Genomic DNA, 19,839 nt, shown 5'->3' on the forward strand with positions numbered 1-19,839 from the left:
ACCCAAACCCCGTTTCTGGATGAGCTCACACCATGGCTGGGGGGTTATTCCCCCCCAACCCAAAAATTGGAACCAGCCGTGATTTGAGTGTGGGGAAGCACCCCCTCCTCCCCAGAGCGGGGAACACAAGTTGTCAGCCGGGATGGATCTGCTGGGGCTGCTATCAGCCAAAGAATTGATATTCTTTCTGGTATTTCACCAAAAAAGTGATAGTCTTATGTCACTCCAAATGGGCTCGGAGATAAACAGATTCTCTCCCCTCTGTTGTTACCAAACATTTCGTGTGTCAACACCGGGACTGCGGCAGCGCCTGGCTCGGCTGCGGGAGGAGGGAGGGAGGGAGGAGGGAGGGGATCCCGGGAGCTGGGGCAGCTCCCACGATCCCCCCAGATCTAGGGCAGCTCCATCCTCACCCGGAGCTGGGGCAGCTTCCATGGTCCCCCCGGATCTGGGACAGCTCCATCCTCACCCGGATCTGGGACAGCTCCATCCTCACCCGGATCTGGGACAGCTCCATCCTCTCTGGGATTTGGGGCAGCTCCATCCTCACAGATCCTGGCAGGGAACCTTTGGGGAACAGGGAGTGGCTCTGAGCTTTTGGCAGGGCTGGGGTTGGGTTTGTGGCTTTGTTTTTTCTTGTGGGGATGGAGCTGGGGGGAAGAGAAGGAGCCTGAGTGGGACTGAGTTTGGGGTCAAGGCTGAGTTTGGGGTCAGGGATGAGTTTGGGGTCAGGACTGACTGAGTTTGGGGTCAGGACCGAGTTTGGGGTCAAGGCTGACCCCACAGCCCCAGGGGTGTCCCTGCAGAGCTCTGGGGCAGCTCGGAGCCTCCAGCAGCAAATCCCAAACTCCAGGAAGGGCAGGGCCGGGGTGGGAGCAGAACCCTGCTGCTCATGCCCTGTCTGTCCCTGTCCCTGTCCTGTCCCCATCCCTGTCCCTGTCTGGTCCCTGTCCCCATCCCTGTCCCTGTCCCTGTCCCCATCCCTGTCCCTGTCCTGTCCCTGTCCCCGTCCCTGTCCCCATCCCTGTCCCTCTGTCCCTGTCCCAATCCCCATCCCCGTCCCTGTCCCATCCCTGTCCCCATCCCTGTCCCTGTCCCCCAGCCCCGCAGGGGACACGGAGCTGTCACCCCGAGGAGCACCAACGGCTCCGAGGAAAAGCAAACAGCGATGATAAAATTCCATTTCCCTGCTCTTTCCTATTCCATTTCCACCCCTCAGAGCCCTTTTCCCTCCCGGAGCTGCAGATTTGGGGTGCACTGGACGGGATCGGTGCCGAGCTCGCCCAAAATCAGAAACTGCTTTTGCAGGTGGGAAGGAAAGAGGAAAACAGGAAATGATGAACGTCCACACTTTTCCCTGGGTGCCAAACAGATTTTTTTGTTTCAGGTGTATTTTTTAACCCTCCTCCTGGATTTCCAGCGCTGCCTTTCCACTCCTGCAGCAGCCCTGCCCTGCCTCCCTCCCTGCTCGCTCTGTTTGCTGTCCCCGCGCCCTCCCGGGGAATCGATCCTAATCCTCCCGACAATTTCAAGGTCCGGACACTTCTTACCGCACTAATCCGGGCGAGAGGATTCCGCGGAGGGCTCGCCGTGTCCCGGCGCCGCGACCTTGGCTTTATGTGCCCGCATCGTTATCAGAGCCGCCCATCCTTATCACAGCTCCTGGATCGTTATCAGAGCCCCCCCATCCTTATCACAGCTCCTGGATCGTTATCAGAGCCCCCCCATCCTTATCACAGCTCCTGGATCAATATCAGAGCCCCCCCATCCTTATCACCGCTCCGGAATCCTTATCAGAGCCCCCCCCATCTTTATCACAGCTCCCGCATCGTTATCAGAGCCCCCCATCCTTATCACAGCTCCCGGATCAATATCAGAGCCCCCCCATCCTTATCACAGCTCCAGAATCCTTATCAGAGCCCCCCATCCTTATCCCCGCTCCCGAATCGTTATCAGCGCTCCCGAATTGTTATCACAGCTCCCATCCTGCATCCCACATCGGCTCCTCAAAGGTCACCGCGACCTGAGCGGGGATCTGCCATTCCACCAGGAGCCGACCCATGGAATTCCTGGGGACGGGAAAAGCCCCGGTCCGGCCATGCCAGCGCTGCCAGGGGACACTGCCCGTGTCCCCAGTGCCACCGGCACGGGGCTGAGACCCCCAGGGACGGCACCCCAAACCTCCCTGGGCACTGCCCCGGCCGGAGCACCCTTCCCATCGGGAATATTCCCAATGTCCACCCCGAGGCTCCCCGGGGCCGCTCCCTCTCCTCCTGTCCCTGTTCCTGGGAGCAGATCCCAAATCCCCCCGGCTGTCCCCTCCTGGCAGGAGCTGTGCAGAGCCACAAGGTCCCCCTGAGCCTCCTTTGCTCCAGGCTGAGCCCCCTCAGCTCCTCAGGAACTCTCCATTCCCTTCCCAGCTCCTCAGGAACTCTCCAGCCCCTTCCCAGCTCCCTCGGGAACTCTCCATTCCCTTCCCAGCTCCTCAGGAACTCTCCAGCCCCTTCCCAGCTCCCTCAGGAACTCTCCATTCCCTTCCCAGCTCCTCGGGAATTCTCCAGCCCCTTCCCAGCTTCATTCCCTGCCCTGGCCTCGCTCCAGCCCTCTCGTGTCCTTTCTGCCATGGGTGTCATTCGGCAGCACCGGGGCTGCTGTTTCAGAGGTTTTTGGGCGTTCAGCTCTCCACACTTGAGGTGAATCTCTCCTCTCCGTGTCCCCTCTGGGCTTCCCTTTCCCCGCTCACTCCCTGCCGGGACTACATTTCCCATGGTGCCCCGCGGTCAGCGCGCTCCCCATTGGCTGGCGGAGCCGGCGCGGCCCCGCCCCCGGCAGTGGCCGGTGGACTCCATCTCCCGGCGTACCCCGCGGCAGATGCGGTTGGGCGCAGCCAATCAGCGCGCGCCCGGCCGAGGGGCGGGGCCCGGCGGCGGGGGAGGCTGTTTAAAGTGGCGCTTGCGGGATGGCGGAGCCGGCGGACTATCCCCCGTTCCAGCTGGGGAAGCCCCGCTTCGAGCAGGTACGGCCGGCGGCGGGAGGCGGCGGGGGAACCCAGGGAGCGGCGGCGGGAGCCGCCCCGGCCCCGCGCGCGCCATCGCCCCCCCACCCCGCCAGCGGAGCCCCCCGCTCCCCGCTTCGCCCCGCCCCTCCCGCGGCGCCGCGCGCCGATTGGCCCGCAGCCCCCGCGCCATTGGCCGGCCGAGCTGTCAGTCAGGGCCGCCGCCCCCTGCCCGCGGCCGCGCTGGGGTCCCTGTGGTCGCTGTGGCGCGGGGCGCAGCGCGGCGGCCGCGGGGCCGGGGGGTGGCGGGTTCGAGCCCCGCGGGGACGCGCAGGGCCCCGGTGTCGCACGGCGCGGGCGGCTCCGTCCCCCGAGGCGCTGCTGCGAGCTCGGGCTGTGCCCGGGGTGCTCGGGAGGGCCGGAGCGGCCCTGGCAGCAGCGGGGCTCCCAGCAGCCGCGGGTGCCCCAGGCGGGCGCTTTGCCAGCCCCAGCGGGCTGTGCCCGGCTGTGGTGCCAAAGGATGGAGGGGTGGCTGTGGCCGCCCAGGACGCTGTTTAGCACGGGCTGTGACTGCCCCGGCAGCCCCGCTCACCCACACACCTGTGCCCAGGTGAGCAGGGCACTGCGGCGGTCCCCGCTGACACCCGCGGTGTGCGTGGTGTGGTGGCTGACCCGAGGGCACTGCTTGTGCTTGTGGAACCATTCAGGATGGCAAAAAGGCTCGTAAAGCCTCTGCCAGTCCCTGCAGAGCTGGGCAGGACTCCTGGAGGAGCTGCTCCTTCCCTGGGGCGTGAGTGTGTGAGTGGGTCCCAGCAGTGGGACAATCCCCATGGAGAGACCATTCCCGCTATCCACAGCAGCCCAGAGCTGCTGGATCTTCCCATTCCCTGCTGGATCTTCCCATTCCATGCTGGATCTTCCCATTCCATGCTGGATCTTCCCATTCCCCCTGCTGGATCTTCCCATTCCCTGCTGGATCTTCTGAATCTTCCCCATTTCCTGCTGGATCTTCCCATTCCCTGCTGGATCTTCCCATTCCCCCTGCTGGATCTTCCCATTCCCTGCTGGATCTTCTGAATCTTCCCCATTTCCTGCTGGATCTTTCCCATTCCCTGCTGGATCTTTTCCATTATCCCATCCCATTATCCCATCCCATGGGCAGGGACAGCTCCCACTGCCCCAGGTGGATCCAGCCTGGCCTTGGGCACTCCAGGGATCCAGGGGCAGCCACAGCAAATCTGGGAATTCCAGCCCAGTCCCTCCCCACCCTCCCAGCCAGGAATTCCTTGCCAAGATCCCAGCCCAAGCTCCCCTTTCCCAGTGGGAGCCATTCCCTGGCTCCTGTCCCTCTGTCCCTTGTCCCCAGTCCCTCTCCAACTCTCCTGGAGCCCCTGCAGGGACTCTGAGCATTCCCTGGAATTTTCCCTTCTCCAGGGGAACATTCCCAGCTCTCCCAGCCTGCCTCCAGCCCTGGAGCAGCTCCGGGGTCTCCTCTGGATTTATTCCAGCAGCTCCACATCCTCCTGCTGTTGTTTTTTCCATCTCCATCACCCAGTACTGGATTTAAAAGTGGAATTTGTTGGTTTTTGTGCCGTGCTATGAGTTTTAACCCCCAGCTCCTGCTCCTGAGAGGTTCCTGTGCCCTGTGCTGGCCCTGCCCGTGGAGCAGGAGCTTCTCCCATTGGAATCTTGGCTCCTTAACTCTGGAAAACCAAATTAAAGCCACCCAAGTGATTCCACAGTTTTAGCCCAGACTTGCAGTGGGCTGGCCAACGCACAGATGACACAAACCTGGCTGTGCCCTGTCACAGCCCCGTTGCTCCATGGCTTCACTTGCCTTCATTTTGTTTGCTGTAGTTTCAATCTCTCCTAATTAATGTAAAGCTGACGTGAGCCTGGTTTTGAGCTCAAGCCCAAGCCTGCATGTTTTTTGGTCTGGCTGAATTAAATCCTCTTTAAAATCAGGCTGTAATTAAAGTGCTGATGTTCTCCGTGCCTCTGCTCTTCCCAGGGCTGCCCAGCACAGGCTCCCTGGAATTCTTTTCCTCCTGGAGGTGATGAACACCTCGCTAATGGCCCCTTACCTTCTCCCGGAGCCCTGCAGGTGTTTCCTTGTGTTTTTTGGGACCAGCTGGACCTGCAGGGCTCCAGGGTGCTGCCCAGCAGCCGGGCCCGGGAAGGGAATTCACGTTCCCCAGCAGCTCCTGGTGCTGCAGGCTGCTGAGAAGTGGTCCCAGAATAGCTGTGGCTCATCAGAGGAAATGGGTGCTGTTCCCTTTGCTGCCGGCTCAGTGCAGCTGCTGCTCCAGGAGGAGCCCAGGGAGGGGAAAGGCAGAGCATCAGGGTGGGAGCAGGGCTGGAAGGGAGCCTGGGACACAGAACCAGCTCCAGCTCTCACGAGGTGTGCGCTGGGCTGGCAGGGAGGCCACGGAGCTGCTCCTGCGTCCTCTCCTCCCAGTTCCATCTCCTGACACCGTGGATCACGGAATGCCAGACTGGTTTGGGTTGGGAGGGACCTGAAATCCCACCCAGAGCCACCCCTGCCATGGGGACAGCTCCCACTGCCCCAGGTGGGATCCGACCCCAGTGTCCAACCTGGCCTTGGGCACTGCCAGGGATCCAGGGGCAGCCCCAGCAGATCTGGGAATTCCATCCAGTCCCTCCCCACCCTCCTAGGGAAGAATTTCCTCCAAATTTCTGAATTATTGGCAATTGCTGGGGCTTTTTTTTTGTTGTTGTTGTTGTCTGCTTGGGGTTTTTAAATTGTTTTTTTTTGTTGTTCTTTTTTTTTTTTCCCTTGTGTTTTGTACACAGCTCTGTGAAAACCAACCCTGAACTGAAAAACTTCATTTGGCCTCCAGTCAGGAGAATAAATGGGGAAGGAGGAATGGCCGGGGTGCCAAGCAGCGAGGCAGCTTCCCTCGCCTCCGGAGGGGAAGCAGGGCTGCCAGGGCTGCAGGGCAGCACAAAGGAGGCTGTGTGCAGGGCTGGCACCGGGGCAGGGCACGGGGGCAGGGGGGAGCTGGGCACGAGGGGCCCTGCTGGCTCTGGGGCTGAGCCTGGCTTGGGGTTTGAGCCCTGCTGGCTCTGGGGCTGAGCCTGGCTCTGGGGCTGAGTCTGGCTTGGGGTTTGAGCCTGGCTCTGGTGTTGGAGCCTGGCTCTGGGGTTTGAGCCTGGCTCTGGGGCTGAGCCTGGATCTGGGGCTGAGCTTGGATCTGGGCTGAGCCCGGCTTGGGGTTTGAGCCTGGCTCTGGGTTTGAGCCCTGCTGGCTCTGGGGCTGAGCCTGGCTCTGGGGCTGGGCCTGGCTCTGGGGCTGAGCCTGGCTCTGGGGCTGAGCCTGGCTCTGGGGCTGGGCCTGGCTCTGGGGCTGAGCCTGGCTCTGGGGCTGAGCCTGGCTCTGGGGCTGAGCCTGGCTCTGGGGCTGAGCCTGGCTCTGGTTTGAGCCCTGCTGGCTCTGGGGCTGAGCCCGGCTTGGAGTTTGAGCCCGGCTCTGGGGCTGAGCCAGGCTCTGGGGCTGAGCTCGGCTCTGGTCTGAGCCCAGTTCTGGTTTGAGCCCAGCTCTGGGGGTTGATCTCAGCTCTGGTCTGAGCTCAACTATGGTCTGAGCCCGGCTCTGCTTTGAGCCCAGCTCAGGTCTAAGCCCGGCTCAGGTCTAAGCCCAGCTCTCACTTGAGCCCGGCTCAGGTCTAAGCCCGGCTCAGGTCTAAGCCCAGCTCTCACTTGAGCCCGGCTCAGGTCTAAGCCTAGCTCTCACTTGAGCCCGGCTCAGGTCTAAGCCCAGCTCTCACTTGAGCCCGGCTCTCAGAGCTCTCTTGCCGTGGGGAGATGAGGCCCTGAGCCATCGCAGTTGCCCGAACCCGTTCAGCCCCAGCTGCCCTGAGCAGGGAAGGGACTGGGAACAAATCCCACACGGTTCCTGCCCTGCACTGCAATTCCCAGAGCCCCGGGGTGCCCAGGCCAGCTGGACACTGGGCTGGAGCAGCCGGGAGGGGTCCCTGCCCTGCCAGGGCGGCTCTGGGTGGGATTCCAGGTCCTTCTGTCCCAAACATTCCCTGATTTCAGGGTTTGGGCTCTCCCAGCTCCCCAGGAGAGGAGCAGGGAATGTGAGACTGGCACGGCACCAGGCTGGGGCTGGGCTGCTCCAACCTGTCCTTGAGCTGGGCCCTGCTGAGCTTGGCCAGGAGGAGCTCAGTGTCAGCCAAAGCCTCGCCTGGCACGTGGGAGCAGCCTCTGGAGAGCCCGGGCAGCGGGCAGTGGGGTTTGGGATCTCCAAATGACATTTCTGTGCTGCCCCTCGGAACCCGAGCTCTCCTTCCCCCCTTGGCCTTCCCTGCATGGTCAGGTGGGTGTAAAGCACCCATTCAATTCCATTCAATAATTCCATTCAATAATTCCATTCAATTCCATTCAATTCCATTGAATCCCACTCGGGGTTGCTTTTCTCCGTGTGGCACAGAGATTAAGGCAGGGGGGAAGTCAAGGCCACTCGGGTTTAGAATTCCCCCATGCTGCTGTTGATGAAGGCAGCGATTCCAGCTGGTTAGCAGCAATTCCAGCTGGTTAGCAGCGATTCCAGCTGGTTAGCAGCAATTCCAGCTGGTTAGCAGTAATTCCAACTGGTTAGCAGTAATTCCAAGTCTTTAGCAGTAATTCCAATTGGTTAGCAGTAATTCCAAGTCGTTAGCAGCAATTCCAGCTGGTTGGCAGCAATTCCAGCTGGTTAGCAGTAATTCCAGCTGGTTAGCAGCGATTCCAGCTGGTTAGCAGCGATTCCAAGTCTTTAGCAGTAATTCCAGCTGGTTAGCAGTAATTCCAAGTCTTTAGCAGCAATTCCAGCTGGTTGGCAGTAATTCCAGCTGGTTAGCAGTAATTCCAAGTCTTTAGCAGCAATTCCAACTGGTTGGCAGCAATTCCAGCTGGTTAGCAGCAATCCCAGGTGTTTAGCAGTAATTCCAGCTGGTTAGCAGCAATTCCAGGTGTTTGGCAGCAATTTCAGCTGGTTGGCAGCAATCCCAGGTGTTTGGCAGTAATTCCAGCTGGTTAGCAGCAATTCCAGGTGTTTAGCAGCAATTCCAGCTGGTTAGCAGCAATTCCAGGTGTTTGGCAGCAATTCCAGCTGGTTGGCAGCAATTCCAGGTGTTTAGCAGTAATTCCAGCTGGTTAGCAGCAATCCCAGGTGTTTGGCAGAAATTCCAGCTGGTTAGCAGCAACCCCAGGTGTTTGGCAGCAGTCCCAGTGCTCGTTTGGCAGGAATTCCAGCTGGTTATCAGTAATTCCAGGTGTTTAGCAGTAATTCCAACTGGTTGGCAGTAATTCCAGCTGGTTAGCAGCAACCCCAGGTGTTTGGCAGCAGTTCCAGGTGTTTGGCAGCAGTCCCAGTGCTCGTTTGGCAGCAGTTCCAGCTGCCCTGGCTGTGTGGGATGGGCACTGGGCTGTGGCTCCGTGGGCTGCTCAGGGGTGCCTGGGGCAGGAATTGCTCAGTCCCCCCACCCCTGGCACATGCTGGGGGGGTGCTGCCGTCTGCAGGGACCCCAAACCCAAAATAAACGGAGCCAGCAAAATGCCAAGCTCAAAACTGCTCGAAAGTACCAGAATTAGCATTAATTAGATCCATGCTAATTAAAAACCGCTGTGCTTTTTTCCTGGAGTTGTGTGGAGCTGTTTTGTTCCATTGGGTTTTTTTTTTTGGGGTTTTTTTTTTTTTTTTTTCTTTCTTTTTTTTGTGCAGAATGTGGAAGAATGACAGAGTTTGGTGAGGTCAGGCTGCAGTGGGTGGTCAGCAGTGTCCTGGACAGGGCTCTTGGAGCAGGATTCCTGCAGGAATCAGGGCTGGGACCCCTGGGTGAGCAGGGCAGCAGCAGCAGCACGCCGTGGGAAGAGGTGGCCGCAGTGATTAAACGCCCTTCCCCTGCTCCAGCCACGCTCCAGGCCTTCATTTACAGCCCATCCCTGCAGAAGGAGCCCAGCAGGAGATGGGCCACATGAGGATGGAGAATTCCCAGGATCCCAGAGCTGCCTGGTGTCCCTGGCCATGATCCAGGTCCCTGATGGCTGATGGGAGAGGCCATCAGGACGCCCTGTGCCCACTGGAATCCACCTGCCCCTGGATCCTGGCATCCAGCTGTGCAGGAGTGATGATGTTCCTGTATCCCAAGGGCTCCCAGTCCCTCAGCATTTCCTGGTCTGGTGCTTGGAGTTGGTACAAACTCCGCTGATATTTTTATTTTCACTGTCTAAATGCTGAGTCCTGTTTTCTCCTTGCCTCTGGAGCTGCCCGTGACCTTCCCCTGCTGTTCCACAGATCCTTTTCCCTCCTCTCAGACTTTTCCTGGCTCGGGGTGGAGCCCTGAGCAGCCTGGGCTGGCTCTTGGTGGCACTTTGGGAACAATCCAGCCTGGCTGTGTTTGTGTAGGGATGAAAAAGCTGAAAAGAGCCTGAAGAGGCTTTTCCCGGGAGCAAAATGAGGGATCCAGGGAGCCCTGGAGTGCTTTGGCTTTCCTATCCCAAATCACCAGCAAAGCCCTCCTGTGTTATTCATTGTCAGGTGATGCTTCACGCTGCAAAGCAAATAAACCCTGAAGGGCAGTTGCTCGCTGAACATGGTTTGTTTTTTCTGTCTCCTCTTTTCCAGACTTCATTTTATGGCAGATTCAGGCACTTCCTGGACATCATCGACCCCCGCACTCTCTTTGTGAGCGAGGTAATGTGTGCATCTGTTGTGGACAGGGCTGGTGCTGAGGCAGCTGGAGGTGACGAGCCAGCTCTGCTGTGAGCAGCAGAAGTCCTGAGCGTTGTCTGTGTCTCACAGGGATCCATGTCCCGAGGGAGGAGCGCTGTGAAATCCTGCAGAGCTCACCTTGCACCAGCCACCAGGGACTCCACAGCCCCAGCCACCTCAAGTGGCTTTTGGCAAACTTGCCGCTGATTTTGTCTCCTCAGGGAAAAAAAAAAATCCTGCAGGTTTTCATGGCAAAAATGCAGCTGGGGGGGATGAGAGAGCAAATGTGAATTCCATGGGGGAGTGAAGGGGCTGGGCTGTGGTGCAGCTCTGCAGGGGCTGTGCTCCAGAAGATCTTGGCTGTGGTTTTTCCTCAGTTCCTGCCCTGTTTGCAGCAGGATTTGGGGATCCTGCCCCTTTATTTCCATTTAGTCTTGTCCAGCTTTACTGCAGCTTCCATCAGGTGATGACTGAGGCTGATGGGGAGCCCTGGGGGAGGAACAGTTCTGCTCCTGCTCTGGAGCTCTGCCCTTTGCCCAGAAAACTTGGGAATTTCAGTGAAGGACAGCTGCTTTTCCCCTTTTATTGTATCTTTTCCCCCAATATCCACCCTGAACATCCTGTCCCTGTTCCCTGGAGCAGAGCCTGTCCCCTCCTGGCAGGAGCTGTGCAGAGCCACAAGGTCCCCCTGAGCCTCCTTTGCTCCAGGCTGAGCCCCCTCAGCTCCTCAGGAACTCTCCATTCCCTTCCCAGCTCCTTCAGGAACTCTCCAGCTCCTTCCCAGCTCCTCAGGAACTCTCCATTCCCTTCCCAGCTCCTCAGGAACTCTCCAGCCCCTTCCCAGCTCCTCAGGAACTCTCCAGCCCCCTCAGCTCCTCAGGAACTCTCCATTCCCTTCCCAGCTCCTCAGGAACTCTCCATTCCCTTCCCAGCTCCCTCAGGAACTCTCCATTCCCTTCCCAGCTCCTCAGGAACTCTCCATTCCCTTCCCAGCTCCCTCAGGAACTCTCCATTCCCTTCCCAGCTCCTCAGGAACTCTCCATTCCCTTCCCAGCTCCTCAGGAACTCTCCATTCCCTTCCCAGCTCCCTCAGGAACTCTCCATTCCCTTCCCAGCTCCTCAGGAACTCTCCATTCCCTTCCCAGCTCCCTCAGGAACTCTCCATTCCCTTCCCAGCTCCTCAGGAACTCTCCAGTCCCTTCCCAGCTCCTCAGGAACTCTCCATTCCCTTCCCAGCTCCTCAGGAACTCTCCATTCCCTTCCCAGCTCCCTCAGGAACTCTCCAGTCCCTTCCCAGCTCCCTCAGGAACTCTCCAGCCCTTTCCCAGCTCCTCAGGAATTCTCCATTCCCTTCCCAGCTCCCTCAGCCCCTCCTGGTGCTCCCTTCCCTTCCCAGCACTTTTTAAGGGCTGAATCTCTTCTGGCCCTGGGGGAATTCTCCTGCTCGTGGCTCTCCATGGGTTCAGAGGGAGTTTGGGCTCCTGGGTGAGCTCTGGGCTCAGTTCCTGCTCTGAACCCCTTGGGGTGACCCCTGGCTCAGCCACACTCTTCTCCACCTTCCCATGTTCACCTTCCCAAACCTTTCCAGGTTTTTGGGAGGTTGGCAAGGGTGTGGGTTCAGAGGATCAGCTGGTGTAACTTCATTTTTCCCGACAGCTCCTGGTGAGGTTCTTTGAGGAAGGTGAAACCGAGGGAATAGAAAGAACAAAGCCTGAGTGGCCCAGTTTTATCCTGGGCCAAAAGCGAGCAGTTTTGGGTCCCAGAGTGAAGCTCAACAAAGCAGGGAGGTCTGGTGTCCATCTCTGGGGCTGGGAGGGGCAGGGCTGAGCTTCGGGAGTGGCCTGGGGGCGTTGCAGGGAGGGAAATTCCCTCTGCCATTTCCCAGGGCTTTGAATTCCATGGCAGGGATGCCCAGGAGACCTGAACGTCTCTGCTGATGTCCCCACGAGTCTCTTGGCAAAACAATCCCCCGGGTGACTTCTGGGGCACCAAATCTGCTTTTGGCTCGTCCCGCCCGCTCCGCCCTGTGTGTGTACAATAATTGGGGTGTGCGGATGTGGAACCCCGAGGTTTTCTGCTTTGCTTTGGGTCCTGAGGGGGCACACGAAAGCCAGGGAGGGTTTGCTGAGCCCCAGCCGTGGCCAGGAGCTCCTTCCCTCTGACAGATGGCTGCAGCTCCAGGCCCGGGCTCCCAGGGAACAAACAAGTCCTGCTGCCCCTGGAGGAGCTTGCTGCCAAAAAACCAGGAGATAAATGAGTGTCTGACAGGAGCGGAGGTGAATCCCGTGGAAAATGCTGGGAAGTGTGCTTATTGTAAGTGTAGGTGAATTTGGTGGGAGGAAGTGATGATGTTTGATTTTAGTTTAGAAGGTTGAATGATTTCTTTATTATAACTGTACTATAATACATTAATGTATTATTTAAAGGAGATATTAAAATTATATACTTGTTTTTTCTTACTACCATAGCTGACTAACAGCTTGTAACACTCTCTCAAGAGTCCAACCACAGGTAGATTGGATTGGTTATTAGGTTCAAACAATCTTTACTAGAAGCTAATAAAGTAATTACTTCAGGTAAACAATTTTCTAAACACATTCCCCACGTGTGGGAAAACAAGGAGCAGAAATAGAAATTGTTTTCTCTTTTTTTTCTTCCGTGCTCTGCTATGAAAAAATCCTGAGAGAGAGGAGAATGTGCCTGCCACGGGTGGTGATGTTAAATTGTTCTCCGTGATGTTAAATTGTTCTCCGTGCTGTTTTTGGTGGCTGTGTGGTGAGCAGGGAGGATGGAGGGGTCTCTCCCGTGGGGTTGAGGGGTGCTGAGGATGGCAGTGCCACTCCTCCCCTCCTCGTTTAACCTTCCTATATAAAGCAGATTCTTGGCCCAGTTAGAAACTTCCTTGTGTTCCAGGGGTTCTTGAGGAGGGAATCCTGGGGGATGGCCCTGGGTCGTTGTCCCTGTGCTTTTTTCTGCTGGGGGACACCTACCTGTTGTACATGCAGGTGAACCTGGTGGGAAAAATGCTGATGTCTGACTCAGCTCAGAAGGCTGAATGATTATTTATAATAAATGTGCTATAATCCATTAATGTGCTAATTAAAGGAGATACTAAAACTACAAAGCTACTTTTCTAACTGCAATATCTAACTCACAACTCGTGCCCCTCTCTGAGAGCCCAGCCACATTGGATTGGCCACCAGGCTCAAACAATCCTCACCAGAACCCAACCAAGCGTCACCCCAGGGAAACAATTCTCCAAGCACAATCCACATGGAAAACAAGGAGCAGAAACAGAAATTGTTTTCTCTTTCTTCTCTCTGTGCTGCTCTATGAGAAACGCTGAGAGAGGGAAGGATGTGGTGCCACAGCTGCCCCGTGGCAGTGGGCACAGCAGAGGGGCTGCAGCACTGCCCTGGCCTCAAGCACCGCCTCAGCCCCCCTGGGCACGAGGTCTGGGGGCTGCCCCTCCACCAAAAGCAGCCCTGGGCAGCTGCAGGTGTGCAAACTCCTCGGGGAGGTGGCAGGTGTGTCCTGGCGGGGTCAGGGCCGGGCACTGGCAGGGTCAGGATGATTAGAACGGTGCTGTTAATTGAGTGCAAGGAAGGGGCTCCGTCGGGCAGCAGCAATTTGGGCCAGGGGCACTCAGCCCGTGTGGCACCGGGCTGGGCACGCCGTTGGCACTCTGTGGGGAGCCAACACCGTGCCAACGATGCCGAGGGAAATCAGAGCCCGGAGAGCTCCGAGGGCTGCCTGTTGTCTGCCTGTGCTCCAGCTCATTGTTCAGAGCCCGGATCCGCGGAGCATCTTGCATTCCCATATTTGGGGCTGAGATGGAAGCAGGATTAGATGTATGTTATTTATACGAGCCATACCTTCTTACTCAGCAGATTGACTGTCTGTGTTTATTCAGTGTCACATCTGCTGGCTCCACTCGAACAAAAAGTTTCTGGCTCCTGTTGTCTGTCGCTGTGGATCCAATACAATGGGGCCAGCTGGAGTGGAGTCTGCCGTGTGTCATCCCGGGGAGCAGGGAGACACCACCCAAGCGGGGCTCTGGCCACAGCTGCATCTCCAGGGCCACAGCTGTGCTGCTGCTGGCCGCCCTGGGGCTGGGGGACATCCCCCGAGCCCCGCTGGCCTGCAGGGGGGACCCGTGGAGCTCGGGGCACGCAGAGCTGGGATCCCGGCGTTATGCTGGCCAAAAAATAAAAGGGGAAAAAGAAGAGATAAATGAGTGCCTAACAGGAGTGGAGGTGAATGCCGTGGAAAAAGCTGGGCCGTGTGGTGATGTTTGGGCTCACAGAGCCCAGAGTGGCAGTGTGAGCCCAGGGTGACAGCCGGGCTGTCCCCAGAGCCCCGTGCAGCCCTGGGGCTGGGAGCAGCGTGCTGCTGCTGGCACGGGGACCTGCCTGGCTCTGTGTGCCACAGATGGGCTCTGCAGGCTGCTCCCAGCCATGTGCAGGCACCCGCTGGCATCCGAGGGGAGGCACGGCTCGGATCTGCCAGGCAGGGCCAGCCCTGAGCCAGGGGACAAGGTGACAGCCCGGGCCTGGGGTGCGCAGGGCTGTGCGACCCAGCTGGGCTGGCCAGCAGCCCAGGGCTGGGCTGATCTCTTCCTTCTCCTCCTGAGCACCAGGAAAAGGAGGCTCAGGGGGAATTTCTGGCTCTGCACAACCCCCTGGAAGGTTGGAACCAGGTGGGAGCTGGGATCTGCTCCCAGGGAACGGCCTCAGGGTGGGCGTCAGCAGCAAAGGGTGGCCAGGAGTTGGGGTTGCCCAGGGAGGTTTGGGGTGCCCATCCCTGGGGGATTTCAGAGCCCTGTGGAGGTGGCACTTGGGGACACGGGCAGGGCTGGCCCTGGCAGTGCTGGGGGTGGTTGGACTGGCCTCGGAGGGCTCTTCCAGCCTGAGCAGTGCTGGCGTTGTGTGCCTCTGTCCCTCACGCTGACCAGGGGCTGGGTGAGGCTGCAGCAGCTGGCAGGGCTTGTTCCATGCTCTCCTCTCCAGAAGGTCCCTGCAGGTGCTGTCCTGGCCCCCAGTGACCCCAGCCTGTGCCCAGGAGCCCCTTGGCACAGGGCTGGAGGGGCTGGATCCAATCCCCACCAGAGATCCCATGGATGGAGGCTCATCCCAGCTGTGGTGGCACGTGCACAGCCACCTCCAGGCTGAGGGACCAGCCCTGGCCCATGGCCTGCTCCATCCCAGCTGGAATCCCAGCCCTGGCCCATTCCCTGCTCCATTCCAAGATGGAATCCCAATATTGGCCCATTCCCTGCTCCTTTCAGAGTTGCAATCCCATTCTCTGTCCCATTCTCTGTCCCATCCCTGGAATCCGACCCCAGCCCCATTCCCTGCCCCATTCCCAGCTGCAATCCCAGCCCTGCCCCATTCTCTGTCCCATTCCCTGCCCCAATCCCAGCTGCAATGCCATTCCCTATCTCATTCCCAGCTGCAATCCCATTCCCTGCCCCATTCCCAGCTGCAATGCCATTCCCTGCCAGATCCCATTCCCAGCTGCAATCCCATTCCCTGCCCATTCCCAGCTGCAATCCCTGCCCATTCCCAGCTGGATCCCATTCCCAGCTGCAATCCCATTCCCTGCCCCATTCCCAGCTGGAGCCTCATTTCCTGCCCCATTCCCAGCTGCAATCCCTGCCCATTCCCAGCCAGATCCCATTCCCAGCTGCAATCCCTGCCCCGTTCCCTGCCCCGTTCCCAGCTGGATCCCATTCCCTGCCCATTCCCTGCCCATTCCCTGCCCCATTCCCATCCCATTCCCTGCCCGTTCCCAGCCGCTCCCAGCCGTTCCCTGTCGTTCCCTGTCCGTTCCCCCTGCCCGTTCCCAGCCGTTCCCAGCCGTTCCCAGCCGTTCCCAGCCGTTCCCAGCCGTTCCGTGCCCGTTCCCAGCCGTTCCCAGCCGTTCCCCCTGCCCGTTCCCAGCCGTTCCCTGTCCGTTCCCACCCGTTCCCAGCCGCTCCCACCCGTTCCCACCCGTTCCGTGCCCGTTCCCAGCCGTTCCCAGCCGTTCCCCCTGCCCGTTCCCAGCCGTTCCCCCTGCCCGTTCCCAGCCGTTCCCAGCCGTTCCCAGCCGTGCCGGGCCGTGCCGCGCTGCGGGCCGCCGGAGCCGGCGGGGCTGCGCTCCGGAGCATCCCCGCTGCAGATGGTCCGTCTGGCACCCTGCAGTGAGAGCTGAGCCCCTGCAGCCGCCGCTAGAAGTGCTCGAGCTTTTTTCCTCCGAGGAAAGGGGGTAAGGAAGGAACGAGACACTCCGGGGGAAAAAAAAAAAACAAAACCAAAAACCAACAAACCGTGGTTGCGATTTTTTTTTTTTTTTTTTTTTTAATCGGGGATGCTGTAAAATCTCGAGTGACACTTCATCCCACAGACAGCAGCAGGGAAAGCAAGCAAGCACAAATATTGAAAGAGTGGCACAACCCTGCAGACAGAGCTGGGGGTGCTGGTGGAAGGAGCCGAAGTGAAATCCCTGCGCCAGCAGCTGGGAGTGGAGCCGAAATCCGGGATAGGAGCCGGCAGCTCCCGGCTCTTTCTGGGCTCCGCTTAAAAGAACGTGCTTGACTTTTCCAGCAGGAATAGGAGGCAACCCTGAGTGTTCCCGGAATTTGGAGGCTGGAGCAGCTCGGGGCTGTGTGGAAGGATCTCCTGAGCCCGGTTTAACACTTGTTTTGTTCACTTTCTGTGCCACTCTTTTGTCAGCACCCACTGGCAGTGCTGGTGCAGCACTCCTGTCCCTGCCCAAGCTCCCTGCTGCAGATATTACAATATATTTTTCACAGTTCTATTTCCTTAAAGTATTTAATCTCATTTGTAAAGCCATCTTTTGAGACTTATCTCTAGTTCTAGTTTTCTCCCAACGTGTGCCGTATTCTATATTTTTAAATTAGTATTTCTTACCTTAAAGTTTGCATACAGAGATATGTTTTCTCTCTCAACAATCTCTGCCCTATTCTATATATATATTAAGTTAGTATTCCTTGCCTTAAAATTTGCATACAGAGATATGTTTTCTCTCTCAACAATGTCTGTCTTATTCTATATTTTTAAATTAGTATTTCTTACCTTAAAGTTTGCACACAGAGATATGTTTTCTCTCTCAACAATGTCTTATTCTATATTTTTAAATTAGTCTTTCTTACCTTAAAGTTTGCACACAGAGATATGTTTCCTCTCTCAACAATGTCTGCCCTATTCTATATATTTTTAAATTAGTGTTTCTTCCCTTAAAGTTTGCATACAGATATATATGTTTTCTCTCTCATTAATGTCTGCCTTATCTATATATTCTGAAGTTAGTCTTTCCTACCCTGAAGTCTGCGTGCAGGTAGATGGGACGTGAACTTTCTGTTAAGTTGGGAATGTTTTTTGCAGATGTTTCCCACAGTCCCCCTGTCCCCGCGGAGCTGGCAGGGGGAATTTGTGGAGCCCGTGGCTTTTCAAAGCCGGCCCGAGCTTTTTTGTTTGCTGTTTGTTACCGTTCAACAAGATGGGATCTGGCCAGGGTTGTTATAGTAACTCCTCAGATTTCCTCAAGAGAAGGGGAAAAATAGCAGCAGGCCCCATTCATGCCTGGCTGCAGCTCTCCATTCAGAGCTCTGGGAGAGGGGGGGTGATTTCCGTGATTTCTGTGATTTCCGTGATTTCACCGATTCCGGGACAAAACCACATCCCCGCAATGAGCACAATTATAGAATTATTTCTATTGAATTGTGCATCATCGTATGTAGTTGTGTTTATAGATAGAAACAGTAGTTGATGTAACAGAATGTAATATAAATAATTGTTAGTATAATGTAATGCGATAGATAGAATAGATACATAATATAATCATATAATGTAGTACATAATAATATAATGTAGTGTAAATGTAATGTAGTATATAATAATATAGTGTAATAATGTGGTATAGTAAATGTAATATAATGTAATACATAATGTAATACAATACAATATATAATGTGATACAATATATAATGTATTCTATAATATAATATAATATAATATAATATAATATAATATAATATAATATAATATGTAATATATGATATAATATAATGTAATGTAATCATATAATGTAATACAATACAATATATAATGTAATACAATATATAATGTATAATATAATATAATATAATATAATATAATATAATATAATATAATATAATATAATATAATATAATATAATATAATATAAAGTGTGGGGTGCCCTGGGGCAGCAGGAGCTGTCCCTGCCCATCCTGGTGGCCCACCCCGGGGTGCTGTCCTGCCCACCCTGGGGTGCTGTCCCAGATCCATGCTCTGGGTGCTGTCCTGCCCACCCCAGGGTGCTGTCCCAGATCCATGCTCTGGGTGCTGTCCTGCCCACCCTGGGGTGCTGTCCCAGACCCGTGCTCGGGTGCTGTCCCAGATCCGTGCTCTGGGTGCTGTCCTGCCCACCCCGGGGTGCTGTCCTGCCCACCCCGGGGTGCTGTCCCAGATCCATGCTCGGGTGCTGTCCTGCCCACCCTGGGGTGCTGTCCCAGATCCATGCTCGGGTGCTGTCCTGCCCACCCCGGGGTGCTGTCCTGCCCACCCCGGGGTGCTGTCCCAGACCCGTGCTCGGGTGCTCAGCTCCCTGTGTTCCCTTGCAGAGCCGCCTGAAGGAAGCCGTGCAGCTGCTGGAGGATTACAAGCACGGCACCCTGCCCCCAGGAGTCACCAACAAAGAGGTCAGAGGGGAAAACTCCATTTCTGCTTCTTGCTGCGCCTCTGAGGAGGGCTCTGCTGAGGGTGCTGCTGTGCTCAATACCCGCTGCTCGCACAATTCAAGGGGAAATGTCATTTTTTCAGGTGTCACTCCTGTGAGCTCTCTAGCAGCAGCTGTGTGGCCTCTACCCCTGCTATTATGATTATTTCTGTGCAGTAATTTCCATTTCTGCCCAGATGCCAGCCTGGTTTGGGCTGCTCCAGCCCCTGCTGCAGCTGTGGCAGGGATCTCTCCAAGACCACGCCACTCCTGTTCCCTGGACTTTGTCCCAATATTCCCCTGCACATGGAGCTTGTGGGAGCAGCCATGAGGATTTCAGAGGAATCAAACTGCTTGGGAATATTTTACCTCCAAGTCAGTGTTCTGAAACAAAAAACAGCAATTTTTTTTGGTGGGTGTTACCTCAAACTCTTCCCTATTCCTGTCCATGACTGTGACACCAACCCAGGGGTTTTTACGGCTCTGTTTGTGCATCCAGCACAAAAGGAATCAGTTCTGTGGGACTGAATGTCCTATAAAGGTGAATTGATGTCAGGGCTGCCTGAGGGGGTGTAAGGAGCAGCAGTTCCAGTGCACTCCCAAAAAAACCAGGATGGAAGTGGGGAGCTTTTCCCCCACACCCTGTAGGTCAAAAAAACCTCTTTTACCTTTCTTCCCTGTTACAAAGGACAATTTCTTCTCATCCAAGACAAATACAGGAGGCAAATGAAGGAAATTAAAATTCCTGCTCACTTCAGAAAGGGGCAGCTGGTGTGGTAGGTGCTGTGCTGGGAAAGAGGAACAGCTTCCACAAAAAATATGTGGGAAATTGTCACAAGGCAGTGGCCTGCTGCTCTCCTGATGTCACTGTGCTCTTCCAGCAGCATCCGATGGGAAGGAGGGGCTGGGAAGGACTGGGGAGGAGAAGGGATTGGGAAGGAGAAGGGATTGGGGAGGAGAAGGGAAGAGGAAGGAGAAGGGATTGGGGAGGAGAAGGGAAGAGGAAGGAGAAGAGGTTGGGAAGGAGAAAGGACTGGGAGGTTGGGAAGGAGAAGGAGAAGGGGTTGGAAAGAAGGGACTGGGAAGGAGGAGGGATGGGAAGAAGGGACTGGGAAGGAGGAGGGATGGGAAGAAGGAAGGCAGAGGAGGCAGCAGCAGTGACTCAGCCCCATCTGCCCGAGGCAGATGACACTCAGCCTCTCTGGTGACAAACCACGCAGACTTTTGACCTACATTTCACAGAGCGCCCAAGCCAGGCTCTTCCCGGAGTTCATTCACAATTCCAGAGGGGGAGAGGCAGCAGAGGCCTCCTGGGAGGGGATCCAGGTGAGGGAGGGGAAGGAAATGCTGGGGAAGGGCCTTTCCTGGGAAATGCTCTGTCGT

General features: G+C 56.5%; 1 protein-coding gene across 14 annotated transcripts in view; it reads left to right on the top strand.

Annotated features, from left to right (window-relative positions):
- The first annotated feature begins 2,533 nt into the window (after positions 1-2,533).
- Positions 2,534-19,839, top strand: part of SFXN5 (sideroflexin 5) — a 100,886-nt gene continuing 83,580 nt past the window's right edge. For 2 of the 14 annotated variants that reach the window (XM_021526797.4, XM_077782660.2), the window contains exons 1-3: positions 2,916-3,016; positions 9,628-9,696; positions 18,362-18,439. In XM_021526797.4, the coding sequence (XP_021382472.2) occupies positions 2,960-3,016; positions 9,628-9,696; positions 18,362-18,439 (204 nt within the window). In that variant the 5' untranslated portion in view covers positions 2,916-2,959. Of the gene's footprint in view, positions 3,017-8,438; positions 9,541-9,627; positions 9,697-9,804; positions 15,964-18,361; positions 18,440-18,653; positions 19,448-19,839 lie in introns of those variants that run through there. The other 12 variants (XR_014954577.1, XR_014954579.1, XR_014954578.1 and 9 more) reach the window with 12 other exon arrangements.

The sequence above is a fragment of the Lonchura striata genome, chromosome 4, assembly GCF_050655825.1.
Source record: "Lonchura striata isolate lonStrDom1 chromosome 4, ASM5065582v1, whole genome shotgun sequence".
NCBI lineage: Eukaryota > Metazoa > Chordata > Aves > Passeriformes > Estrildidae > Lonchura > Lonchura striata.